Source organism: Chinchilla lanigera, unplaced genomic scaffold, assembly GCF_000276665.1.
Source record: "Chinchilla lanigera isolate Chin_1 unplaced genomic scaffold, ChiLan1.0 scaffold00002, whole genome shotgun sequence".
Lineage (NCBI taxonomy): Eukaryota > Metazoa > Chordata > Mammalia > Rodentia > Chinchillidae > Chinchilla > Chinchilla lanigera.
In genome coordinates, this window is record NW_004955403.1 from 7,817,652 (window position 1) to 7,830,226 (window position 12,575).

General features: G+C 42.9%; 1 protein-coding gene across 4 annotated transcripts in view; it reads right to left on the bottom strand.

Moving 5' to 3' along the window:
• Window positions 1-8,406: 8,406 nt before the first annotated feature.
• Window positions 8,407-12,575, bottom strand: part of Myo1b (myosin IB) — a 140,400-nt gene continuing 136,231 nt past the window's right edge. For all 4 annotated transcript variants that reach the window (XM_005373287.2, XM_005373288.2, XM_005373291.2 and 1 more), the window contains one exon: window positions 8,407-10,135. In XM_005373287.2, the coding sequence (XP_005373344.2) occupies window positions 10,012-10,135 (124 nt within the window). In that variant the 3' untranslated portion in view covers window positions 8,407-10,011. The remainder of the gene's footprint in view (window positions 10,136-12,575) is intronic.

A 12,575-nucleotide genomic window follows, 5' to 3' on the forward strand; every position in this document is an offset into this window, starting at 1 on the left:
GAAGGCATCAAACCTAGGCTTTTTTTGAAAGGCACGAGGCCATGGTCATGGTACAGAGTAGCTGTCTCCAGAGTTGCTTCAGAAGAAAAGTGGAAGTTAGTGTTGCAGGTTCCATGCAGCTCTTCACTGAAAGTTTCAGCTGTCACACATTTTACCATGTGCCATTTTCATCTTTATTTAATTTTGAGTTACTGACTTTTCATAAGGAAAATGTGTGTGACCCACCCTTCAGGTATGTCATTGCTTCCAGGCTTAACACCAATGTCAACAGCTTGGGATCCTGCTTCATGTTCATTCTGAATGAGATGAAGACCAGGAGAAAACTTGCTTAATTGTTCGTGTCAGTGTTACTTTCCACAGCACAGGCTATACGCAAGAAAATTGCTATGGGCTCAGAGAACGAAGAACAACTGATCTACATGTACCCACTTCCGGCCTGAGGGACAGTCCACAGGAAGGGGAAGTCAGTCTCAAAAACACCTATTAGAAAAAGCTGCAGGAGTGGGGAGAGTGCAGGGGAGCAGGGGTAAATTACTCTAAGCATCTCTGGGAAGAGCAGGTTTGATCATGCAGTTGGGTAAGGGGTGAACACAGACAATGGAGCCTTCCTGTTTAAGGAAACTTCAATGCCCAGGAAGGGCAGACTTGGCCCACGCTATTTACTGAGCAATTATGATGTGCCGGACCTGGCCACTTTTGGTTTCCACACTGGGTCCCATCTCTCTATTATCTTTTTTATACTATAAAATTTTTCATTCATATCCATGGGAAACTCATAAATGAAAACCCAGGAGTTTGGGCATCTTTTCCCAGTCTTCCCTAGGGGAGATTTTAAGAGTAGAAAAGCCAAAAAACATGGACTACGGTCTACTTCTGCCACTAACCACAAAACCTTGGACCAGTCATTGCATCTTTCTGGGCCCCAGCTTTTCTTCTCTGTAAAATGATGGGACCGGAGAGGAAGATCAGCAATTTCCAAAGTCCATGAGTACACAAGGACCAAGCACGGTCTGTTGACCACCTTGTGATTTGTAAAGCTACGTAATGCCATTCTCCAAACATATTTAGATATGTTACAATTAAGAAAATTCAAAATTAAGTCTCAAACTTATAAAATTCAATCTGGTCCTCACATAAGAAGTTGAAAGCATGGCTAGCATCATACATACCTCACAAAGCAATTAGAAAGGGGTCTTCACACTGGGAAACGTTTGGCACATCTCCACAAATGACATCTTTTAATACTGTTCCATGAATATTCTTGAAACCCCGTGTGCAAAGGAAAAATATTCTTTTCAGGCAAGAGTTGAAGGTAGTTTCTTTCCTTCACCAGGACAATCCTTACTATCCAGATTCTACATCAAGACGGTAATCTCTAGGGCACAACGCATTTTCACTGAATGACAGTGTAGTTTTTGCCAAGCCATCAACAGGCATACTTGGCTGATGATACTCGTAGCAAGACCAGTTGAAATGAAGTCTAAAACAGAGCAAAATGGCTCATTCAGTGATGTGATTTCAAAAAACATTTCAAGTCTTTTCTGCATGAACAAATGGTTATGTTGTTAGTGAAAACTAAGTGACTTGATCACAATGAAGTAAGAGTTGGTAGCAAAATCGGGAGAATTAAAATCTCTCAACATGAAGCAGTTCCTCTTACTAGAATGTACTACATCTCAGCAAAAACAAAAAGATGTTGTATCCGACGATGGGTTTACACTGGGAGGCAAATGGCAACCATATGACTAATAGGGACTGGCTGGCAATCAAGAAGGAGTGGAACAGACCTCTCAATTTTCCTAACAGTGCTCCGCAGAAACGGTATGAATGGTGTGTCTGCATCTATGCGCACCAAGTCACATGGCTAGAATATATTCTTTCCAACAAACTTTTCCTGCATGCCTGGTGTGGATGGGGATAAGACACCACAGATGGCATCTTCATCTGCCGAGTCTTTCCCTTGTGGAAAGAACAAATTGGTGGGTGGATTTCCTTTCCTTTAATAATGTTGCAGCATCAGTTCCCAAGTGCTTTTCCCTTAATGTTACCAGATCCCATTTCTTTTTTAGATCCCAGTCCAAGCTGTGCTAGGAAATAAGGACAGCTGTTAGCTAACAGCCTCTGAAATGGCTGGGAGGACGTGAGGAGGTTCCAAGCACAGCCGTTTCCTGGATCTCTGCATTGTTGTGTCCATTACAGAATTGAGCCTCGGAACTCTTTTCAATCGCTATGCAGAGCTACAGTAAAGGGAAGCTGTTTCCTGAGAAAAACAAATGCGTAGATTCCTACAAACACTTTGCTTTTTGTTTTTGTTTGCAGTCTCCCAAATAAAATGAAAATGCTCCAGAAAGGAGTAAGTTTTCTGAACTTCTGTGCAGACTGTGTGTGGTAGCACTAAAACTGTAAATCCCATTCTGAACTTCACTTTCATTAATGCAGGGTTAGGAACTTACTTGACTTTTCCTCCATCAGAAAGTACTACGCAATAACTTGGCAAAACAAAAACAGTGCTGAGCCCCATTTGCTAGACTTGGTCCCATCTGCTAGGAGTCTCTACTGAAAGCTGCTGTTCTCAAACTTGGAGAAGTTTATTCTAAGGTCATCTCAGGGATCTGTTCAAGGAGAACTAATCCTGATGATTCTTACTTCAATACTTCTACCTCACTATAATGCCGCCTCATCTAGAAGTTAGGACCTAAGAGACAGCATGGCATTATGACCACACCAATTGTATTTACTGAAAAAGAAGGTAAACTGGCAATATATTGCAGTGAAGGGTCACTATTAGGTTTATCAAAAAATAGAAGATAATCTCCATTTTCCACTATGCAGCACTTCACAACTTTATTCATCTCCAGTACATACCTTAGACTGATACAAACTCTTTTTTTTTTGGTTTTTCTCCGGTACCAGGAACCGAACTCATGACCTTGTGCTTGCCAGGCAGGCGCTTTGCCACGGAGCTAAATCCCCAGCCCCACTCTTTTTTTCTTATTTGATTTATACTTAAATTTTCAGGCAATTAATTCTTACTGGTACATATAAAATAAATTAAATGTTTTCCTTTCTCTATAATTTGTCCCATGCACAAAACAACAGTTACAACAACAATCCCCAAAAACCCAGTTCATCTCATGTCTAGTTACTGCTCCTCTCCATTAATTCCTAACTCGGAAAAGCTGAGAGTGCAGAAATTATTTTTACAAAGGCAATTGTGAGTTTAGTTACCTCAAAACTGTGTGTGAAAGAATGCATTAAGTAATTACTTGGACATGATTTAGAAAACAATTTTTTAACTAAAAAAAAGGTGTGGGATTAGTGGAGAAGCTACATAAGACATGGATTCCACTTCTGGCACCCTCTGGTCTCACCTGTAAGCCATTATTATTATGCAAGAAAATCTATTGTTAAGACTAAAAAGAATCAGAAAAACCCTCAGAGGGCTCTCTTTACCCACTACTAAAGGAAACAATTCTAAGACAGGGAAACATTTGAATCTAAAAGCAAAATACCTACATGCATCTATGTAAGACAGTAATTTTAGCAAGACTTTATGGAAAATTTAAAATGAGGATTAGTAACATGGATAGAAATCACTGAGTCAATGGAAAACCAAAATTAGAAGTTATTCATTTATTTTATGAAAACACCTAACATTTTCCACATATAATCCCACTAGGAAGCCCCTGCTCAAATCCCTGTGGCTAAAGGATAAGTTTATTTCAGGTTCATAATTTCAAAACTCTGAAGAACTATCACTGTTTTCAGGTTCATATCTTCAAAACTCTGAAGAACTATCATATCTAAAAATACTTATATTTAATTTTACCTATTTTATTTATATTTACTAGTTTTATACCTTTTACTTCCCAATTGCAAGACCTTACAGTGGCTTACTAAGAGATGAACTTCACTTTTAGAATACTATGTCAACACATTGCAAATCTACAGGAATTAATAATATTAACAATAATTAAGTTTAGTTGAACACAAAGTTCGAAGTAACAGAAGAGACGCTCTAGAAAGAGTGCAATGGGCCAAAGTTGGCCTGAAATTCAATAAAAGGTGCTGGGCCTCCTGGGTATTTATATGAGGAAAAATAAAAATCTTGACCTCTGCACCATTAAAAATAATCAACTCCCATTTGATGGAAAATCTAAATGTGAAAGGTAAAACAATAAGGTTCTAGAAAAAAATAGACAAATATCTTCATAATGCTGGTCAAGCAAATACTAAACAGACAATGGCAAGTACTAACAATAAAGGAAATAACTGAAAAACTGGACTACACTAAAATACAACTCATCTAAAGACATTGTTAAGTAAATAAAAAGGAAACCACGAACACATGCCATGAACATAAAGATCTCACATGCAAAACACATGTAGAACTGCAAATCAGAGGGAATAAAAAACAGAAAAACTAGCAAAACACTTGAATGAGCATTTTACAAAAGATGACATCCACATGGCCAGTACTGAACGGTGACCACACTTATCAGTCACCAGGAAAATGCAAATTAAAGCTGAGATCTTCCAGAAGGACCCAAATGAAAAAAGACTGACAGCACCAGGAACAGCAGAGAGGTAGAGCTGGGGGGAGTGCAAACTGGTACAGCTCTTTTGGAAGTCAGTTTGATGGCATCTACTAATGCTGAGCGTAAGTTTACCTTATGATTCAGCAGCTCTCCTTGATATACATTCAGCAGAAATAGTTACACACACGCACCAAAAGGCACATAGAATACTGTCAGTAGCAGCACACGGTACAATACCCAGATGGTCACTAATAGTAAAATGCACGACGGAACTGTTGTCTACCCACAGGTTGAATTATACAGACAGGAGAATGAACAGACTTAGCTGCAGGCAGCAATCTGGATTAATCACACAAATATGTGAGTGAAAGAAGACAAGCAGAAGACTATCTGGTGTGATTCCACCTAAATAAAGTTATAAATAAGACAGAAGTTCCTTTTCTGGGGGATTATGACTTGGTCAGAGAAAGAGGCTCCTCGGTGCTTGTTTTGGGTGCTGCTTACATGGATGTGTTCACTTCCATGTGCACATTTCTGAACCGTGTGTTATTCAAAAGCATAGTTTTACGAGAATATGCTAGATATATTAACTGGGGAGGAAACGCCACTACAACAAAACACAAGAGGAGGGTGGAGAGGAAAAGAAGGAAGCTGAAGTATGAAATAACTGAAATGATGTAGCCAGTTTCTTTCCCTCAATACTGCCAAGGTGTTGGTTGAATACGGAATAAATTTGTTTCCCATTCCTCACTCAAGCACTGAGAGACCGAGCTTATTTTCCTAGCTTATAAAGTTAGGTTTTTGTTGAGTTTTATGAAACTGGGCAGAAGGTATCTGGCCATCAAGGGGGGCGGTGGTTAATGAGGAAGAGATTGTGGCTTACACTGCGCCGTGATTAACTCCAGATTTTGAAAACGATCTTCCAACCAAAGAGAATGAGGAAAACATTCCAAGACTTGGAGGAAACCGACTCAAAACAATCTTCTCCTGTGTGACTATTGAAATAGTGGCTGACGAGAGCAGGAAGCAAGTACCACAGCTCCTCAAGGCCACAGCTCCCTCCAGGCCAGCCTAAGACAACAAGAGCGGAGGGCAAGACAGGATCACTGAAAGGAGACGCGAAGGAGGCGCGCTGCTGATGATAATAAACAACCTGGCAAATCTTCAGAGGAGGATGAAAACTTACAGCTGTTTTTCTCACCAGGAAAAAGAACAGCAACACTACAATCCTTCCTCCTCTTCCCCTCTGGCCTCCTGCATCTACCGGTAATTGTTTTTCGTGAACTTGAGCATGCAGGGTTCATAGGAAAACAATACCCAGAGTAAAAACGAAGCTTCCTAGAGGGATGCGTTCTGGTTGAAATGTAACGTAAGAGTAGACATGCTAAAGCATTTGCTGAATTCTTCCCTGGCCACACGCTTCATTTTACAAAGCACTTCCAACTTGAGGATATCTCCAAGTCTGAAAGCTCTTACCTATTGTATGGAAAATTACCAGCAAGGAAAAAACGGCTTCTTTTATATTTAGCATAAAGAATTTTAAACCATACTAATTACCATAATAATACCCAATTACATGAATTTGAGAGTTCTCAGTATGTTAATTGAACAGATGTGATAATGAAACAGCTCCTTTTCTCAGATTTCGGCCAAATCAGAAATACCAAGGCTACACCTTTGATTCTCGGCCCTGTTGGCTTGGGTTTTTGCCATTACAGACAGCCCCGTACTCCAGGGATGAGCCAAGCTATTCAGACTTGAGCGGAAGGCTGAATTCTGGGTCCAAGTCATCGTTCGAAGTGTGAAATACAAAACTATAACCAGTCAATGAGAAAGTAACCCTTCCCAGGTTCCTTTCTTACACTGTGGTTAATGGAAATCAAAGCCAAGAGTAACTGCCAGGCTGGGTGCTGGCGCATGCCTGTAACCCCAGGACTCTGGAAGGCTGAGGCAGGAGGATCACAAGTTTTGAGCCCACCCTGGGCAACTGAGGGAAACCTTTCATTTAAAAAAAAAAAAAAAAAAAAGGGCTGGGGATTTAGCTCAGCGGCACAGTGCCTGCCTGGCAAGCGCAAGGTCATGAGTTTGATTCCTGGTACCGGAAAAATCCCCCAAAAAATAAAAATTTAAAAAAAAGGAAAAGAAAAGGCAATGTAGCTCAGTGTGAAGGCTCTGAGTTCAATCCCCAATACAGGGGAGAAGGGAAGAGTAACCGCACGAACCATATTGGTGCTCACGGTGGCAACGAACATAGTCTGATTCTTGGTACCCAATTCTTGTTCACTTTTTCCAGCACAACAGGTGGCAGTCACAACAGGATCCGAGGCTGGGTAACTCCTATTCACTCCTAGAAGTCAACCCAAGGCTGGCAACCTTTTAAATGACAGTCCAGAGAAATCCGGGCTCTACCATCAGTACCTTAATTCTCCACAGCAGCAGTGTCAGAAATCCACAGATGAAACAGTATCGGTGGTGTGCGCACCCTGACAGTGAGTTCATAGCCTCCGGCCTGGCACTGCAGGTGCGCTGGGCCACATTGGCACCAATGTCCCACGCAGCCAGGGAGCAGCTCTCGACCAGGGGTGCCACATATGGGCACAATCGGAATCTCCCGAGGACTTCACAGACGCAGACTGCAGTGCAGAGCTACAAAGCAGCTCTGTCTGTATGTTTTACTTGTTCTCAAATTGTAACATGAGTGACTGATTAATTTTTGCAGTGCTGGCATTTGAACCAGGACTGTACCCAAGCTAGACAAGAGCTCTACCACTGAGCTACACACGCCTGCATCTGGTGATTTTTAAAAAGACTATTTTCAAAAGTTACTCCGGGGATTCTGGTTCCGTTGGTACAGGATATGGGGCAGGAGGTGGCATGCAGGTTTGTTAGGTTTTTTCCTTAAAACAAGCTTTCCATGGCATTTTGACCCAGGGTGACGCTCAGCAGCTGTTCTTTGGCAGTCGCTTGGATGGTGGTGGGTGACCTCTCGACCTCACTCCACTCCAGTGAGGTCAAGCTACTCCCCACAGGGAATACGGAGGGCTCCCAATGAGCCGAGAGTGTAAGTTCCTCAGAGGCCCCAACAATCCTCACCTTGGGACTGACAAAGAGGGTTCCCACCCTGTTTCTAAGTTGCAAATCTCTAAATTGCTCTCAGGAATTCCACTCTCCTTAATCACTGGCTTGCTCCCTGGAGAGGGAGGGGGCCTCCGTGCACGGTTCAAGTACTAAGAACTCCATAGCCTTTCCACCTTGAGCGCGTTTTCTGGCTTACGTTCAGCAAACTTTTCCCACCAACTAGGGTGTAGGATGGGTTCCATGCCTACAAAGCATTAGACACATCAGCGACAAACTATGTGAAGAAGGGATAGGCAAAAACACTCTTATTTAAAATTTCTTTGTAGAGATTTTTAAAAAGTCCCTGTATAACCCCTGCAGTGGAGTTTAAGTTTAGTGGTTTCTCTACTGGAGAACTGCATGGGTGCTAAATGCTATCGCTAACTGCTACTATTGGGAACCATAGTAATGCAGTCTGCAGATAAGACATCTGAGAAATTCAAGCAGAGACTCAGTTTGTTCCCTCCTGAGGTTCCACGCAGGCAGCAGCAACCCAGTGCCCTTGAGCAGGGAACCGATGCTCACATGACAGTCCACACGTTACACAGGCTGTACAAGGGACCACCGTGTCACTGTAAAAGGAATGAGGAGGAGTTCATGATATTCTGCTAGGAGAAAGGCAAGGTGAAGAACAACATCTCCTATCACTGGCTTTTGTCTACCAAAGCAGGGGAAGATAAGAATCTGCATTCTTATTTCCTGTGGTGAGCACATACACACAGTTAAGCAAACTGGGGACTGAGCCAACGGGTACTGACAAGGCGGAGAATTTTATTGCGCACTTTTCCACATTTACTAGTATGTGAACAATGTACCTACACAGTCCCTAGTTTTTAAATACATTTAAAACAGAAACACCTCTAGCAGACCTCTCAACCTACCACTTTAGGCACAGAGAAGAGAAGAATGAAAAGAATTAAGTTCTTTACCTGCACCAATAAACACAAAGACTTGTAAGAATTTTTTTATGTGAACAATTTTTTTAAAGTACAAAAAATCAAAAGGAAATTCTTGGAAAATATTTTCAGTGACTGTTTCTGGTTTATAAAAGATTGGTAACATTCAATTAACATGGAGAACATATAATGTTTGCATGTAAGAGTGTTCTGTGAGACAGTACTTTGACACACAACCTAGGAAAATAGCTTGAAATACAAAAATACAGTTGTGATCCAGCAAATGGCACCAAATTAGAACAATTTTATTATTTAACACCAATGTATATATACATTATCCTCCCGAAGAAGAAACAATTTGATTCCAAAGTTTAGAATGTAGTTTCCAAAATGAATCTTTAAACTGGAAGGAAAAATAGCCCTACAAATTAACATAAATTTTGATCCTCTATTAAAATATGCGCCCTGTCCTAGCAACCTCTCCCATACAAAAATGTGTATTATAAATAAAATTTTCAAAAAAGATCTCGTGATGTCTTATTGCACCTCATCCAGAATACCTGCCACTCCGAAAGGCTTGGGGCCTTTCTCCACTGTGCTAGCTGTAGAAAATAGCTACTCATATCCGGGTGGAAACCACACCAAGATAGTTTATGGAGGACCCCATAGGAGGCTGAGCAGAACCAGCAACCTCATCGTCTCACTGGACGATTCCTGGCACCTTTTCTAGAAGAAGGACTTGTTTTCTATTGTTAAAAGTAATTGTAGGAGATTCTGAACAGATAAAAAATCCAGTTCAAATGTCAGTTTTCTTCTTTTCAATAGAAAAAATGTAGAAGGATTTTTGTCCAGTCGTATGGTCCCATTCCTTCCTTCCTCGGACCGGCCCTCCTTACATCATCTATGGGCGACGATCAGGCTACAGGGTCCCTATGAATGCGGTCCATCTTCTGCAGTTATTGTGTTGGTCTCAAGCTTTTCAAACCTTTTAGCTGTTGCTAAGTCAAACCAGCCAGACTACGATGGCCCTGGCGGTGCCAAAGCTCCTAGTGAGCTTCCATACCATTTAGCATAGCGCCCGCTTACAAGGCATTCAATAAATACTTGATAAATGAATGCACTACCTTCCAAGGCCGCTTCCTACACTTACATGTATTAATGATTTATGAGTAATATGCTGATTTAGGGTACACAGACCTAACATGGTAACTAAAGAGGAGACACATATGACATCGAAACAGACACTGTTAGTTTCTACAATCCTGCCCCGGGACAGACTGTGTATGTAAGGGTTAAACTATTCCAAGAGTAAAAACTGATTAGTCAAATACTTTTATTTTGCCAAGAGACCCTAACAGTTAGCTTTTGGCAATAACCAAACATACAATGAACCCCACACAAAACCAAACCCAATTGCACTAGCACAGAGAACCAGTCCGTGAGGGCGGAGGAGGACCCCGCTAAGGGACTGCAACTTCCAGGAGACGGTTGTTTTTTCGTTTGCAGGTTGGGACACTCCCGTTTTTCTGGTTGCCCTGAATAAACTTCACACACACTTTGTCTTGTCGGAATTGCACCAGAAACCTAGGATGAAAGGATCAAATTAAGTAAGACTGCACACAAACAGCTTCTGCTTTTTAACGGGTACTGACCCTGACATGTAGTAGCTATTAGCGCTTCCCATGAACACTCTGACACAGAATCTACCTCTGCCTCTTCCAGCAGTCATCACTGAGCCCCAAGCAAGCTGAACTCATTAACTCATCATGCCCCGAAAAGGTAACAGAGAGAAGAACAATTATTTCCACATTTCCAGTGGCAAAGCCAACATGCCGAATCCACGCCGTTCTCTGCACAACTAAACTATAAACTGGGGAAGGGAGCTATTAAATTACCAACAAATTGAGAAAATGAAATAAAGAATTTTAGAAAAGGAAGGCAAGCCCTCCCAAACGCTGGGTGCTCACATGTGTCCCCCCAACATCATCCTTCTATCTGCACACTATGCTAACGATTATTTCTTGTCTAAGTTATTTCAAGATAATACTGGCCTACAGAATAATGATTAACATCAGGAGTTTGTCATTTGTATTTTATATGTCCATCAAAAATACTTCTATAAAGCATTGAAACATTTTTAAAAACCCTTACTACATATCCTGAACCATCTCTGAGCCCTGTACCCATGACACATTGCGGACACCATACTGTGGCGCAAATGTTTCCTTTCCCAGAGCAGTGGCAGTGACTGCCGCAGGATTATCCTTCACGGCCTCCGGGTGCTGTGGGAAGTGAGGTTGCCGATCTCAAGACCTCCCCTCCGGGGAGGCAGGAGAGCAGCCTACCTGGACTAGAAACCCGCGATCTTTCCCTCCATCAGCAAGCTGTCATGATGTCGTGTTCCCTGTGTGTCTCAGGGACCAGTGCTGAGTTCCTGGCAGTTTCCTGCACGGGTCCCTGTCACAAGCGTGCGGCTGATCACCCATAGCCACAGCCACAGCAAGGATCTAAACTCTGCAACATCAGCGTCAGTCTCAAGGACTACAGAGGCCACATTATTCCTGTGATTCCACACACAGCTGACAAGAGCTAGGTGAGGGCTCGGAAGTACATCACAGGCAGCCTTGCCCATGGCACGGAAAGCTTCTGTTGAAAATGTGCCCCCTGCCGGGTGTGGTGGTGCACGCCTGTCATCCCAGCACTCGGGAGGCTGAGGCAGGAGGATCGTTGTGAGTTTGAGACCAGCCTGGGCTACAAAGTGAGCTCAAGGCCAGCCTAAACTGCATAGGGAGACCTTGTGTCAAAAAAGACAAAATAAATAAGTAAATAAATAAATAAAACGTGCCCCAAGGGAGTTTATAACCTCTACCTAGGAGCCCCCAGGGATTAGGAAAGGGAGTCTGTCCTGGAAGCTTCCTCCCCGGGCTTCCTGGGGTGGTGGGAAAGGGACTCATGGGCGCTTTGCTAGGTTCTACCAGCTGTTTTATTTTATCAGACCAGCTGATAACTAGCATTGCAGTGTGACAGGGCAGGGTCTCTTAGGCCCAGAAGGGAACGAATCTCAACAGGCTGTGGACCTGCAAACGTGGCCTTTAGCAGCCCTGGAGCGGTTCCATGGTTGCCCACATTTGGGAAACACTGTCCACGCTACTGTCCCCAGGCCCCCCAGGAGAGTCACAGTACTCAACAAGCTTTCCAGGAGCCCTGAGAAGGGCTGCAGTAAGAGAACTTTACATTTCCCCCAGGGAGCACTGCTTCGCAGCACGCGGCGGGCAACCTCCTGCGGGAGCCACGTTCTTACAACAGCAGCACAGGAAGTGCTTGAGAACAGCAGTCCTCTGTGTGGTGCAGATGTAGGGGTGAGTTCTTCTCTTTTATGGATGACATTAATTAATGTGGAGGCCCAAAGACGGGCCTGCTTCGCCCATGGGCCCAGGGGGACTGTATCTAGACCACAAAGGAAGAGTGGGGACTGGCGGTGTCACCAAACCCAGCGTCCCAAATAACGAAAACTTCAACCGGTGGGAGCTTAAAGCTCTAACGGCTTAAAACCGTAACTGGCTCCCAACCTGCCATTATCTTTTTCCTAATATTCTTAGTCTTTATAAGAAAATGATAAGAGAAGTTACCTAGCCCAACAGCAGTCTCAGGACCAGGGCACTAAAGGCCGAAGTCTAACATGGTCAATATCGCTAGTGTTGGAAGGAACCATGAACCCTACCCAGCCCCGAGGGCAGGGTGCACAGGGTTGTGTAAGGGCTTACTTCAGAAGGAATTCCAGAAAGAGAGGAAATAGTATAGACTGAAAAATGCCGATAAAATCTGGGGCGGGGGACATAGCTCATTGGCATAGTGCCTGCTTGGCATCATGAGGTTGTGAGTTCAATTCCCAGTACAAAAAAAAGTCTTACAGGGGCCAGGGATATAGCTCAGTGGCAAGCACCTGCCTGGTAAGCACAAGGTCCTGAGTTCGATTCCTAGTACCAAAAAAAAAAAAGAAAAATGCTTAAATGTACCTACAATG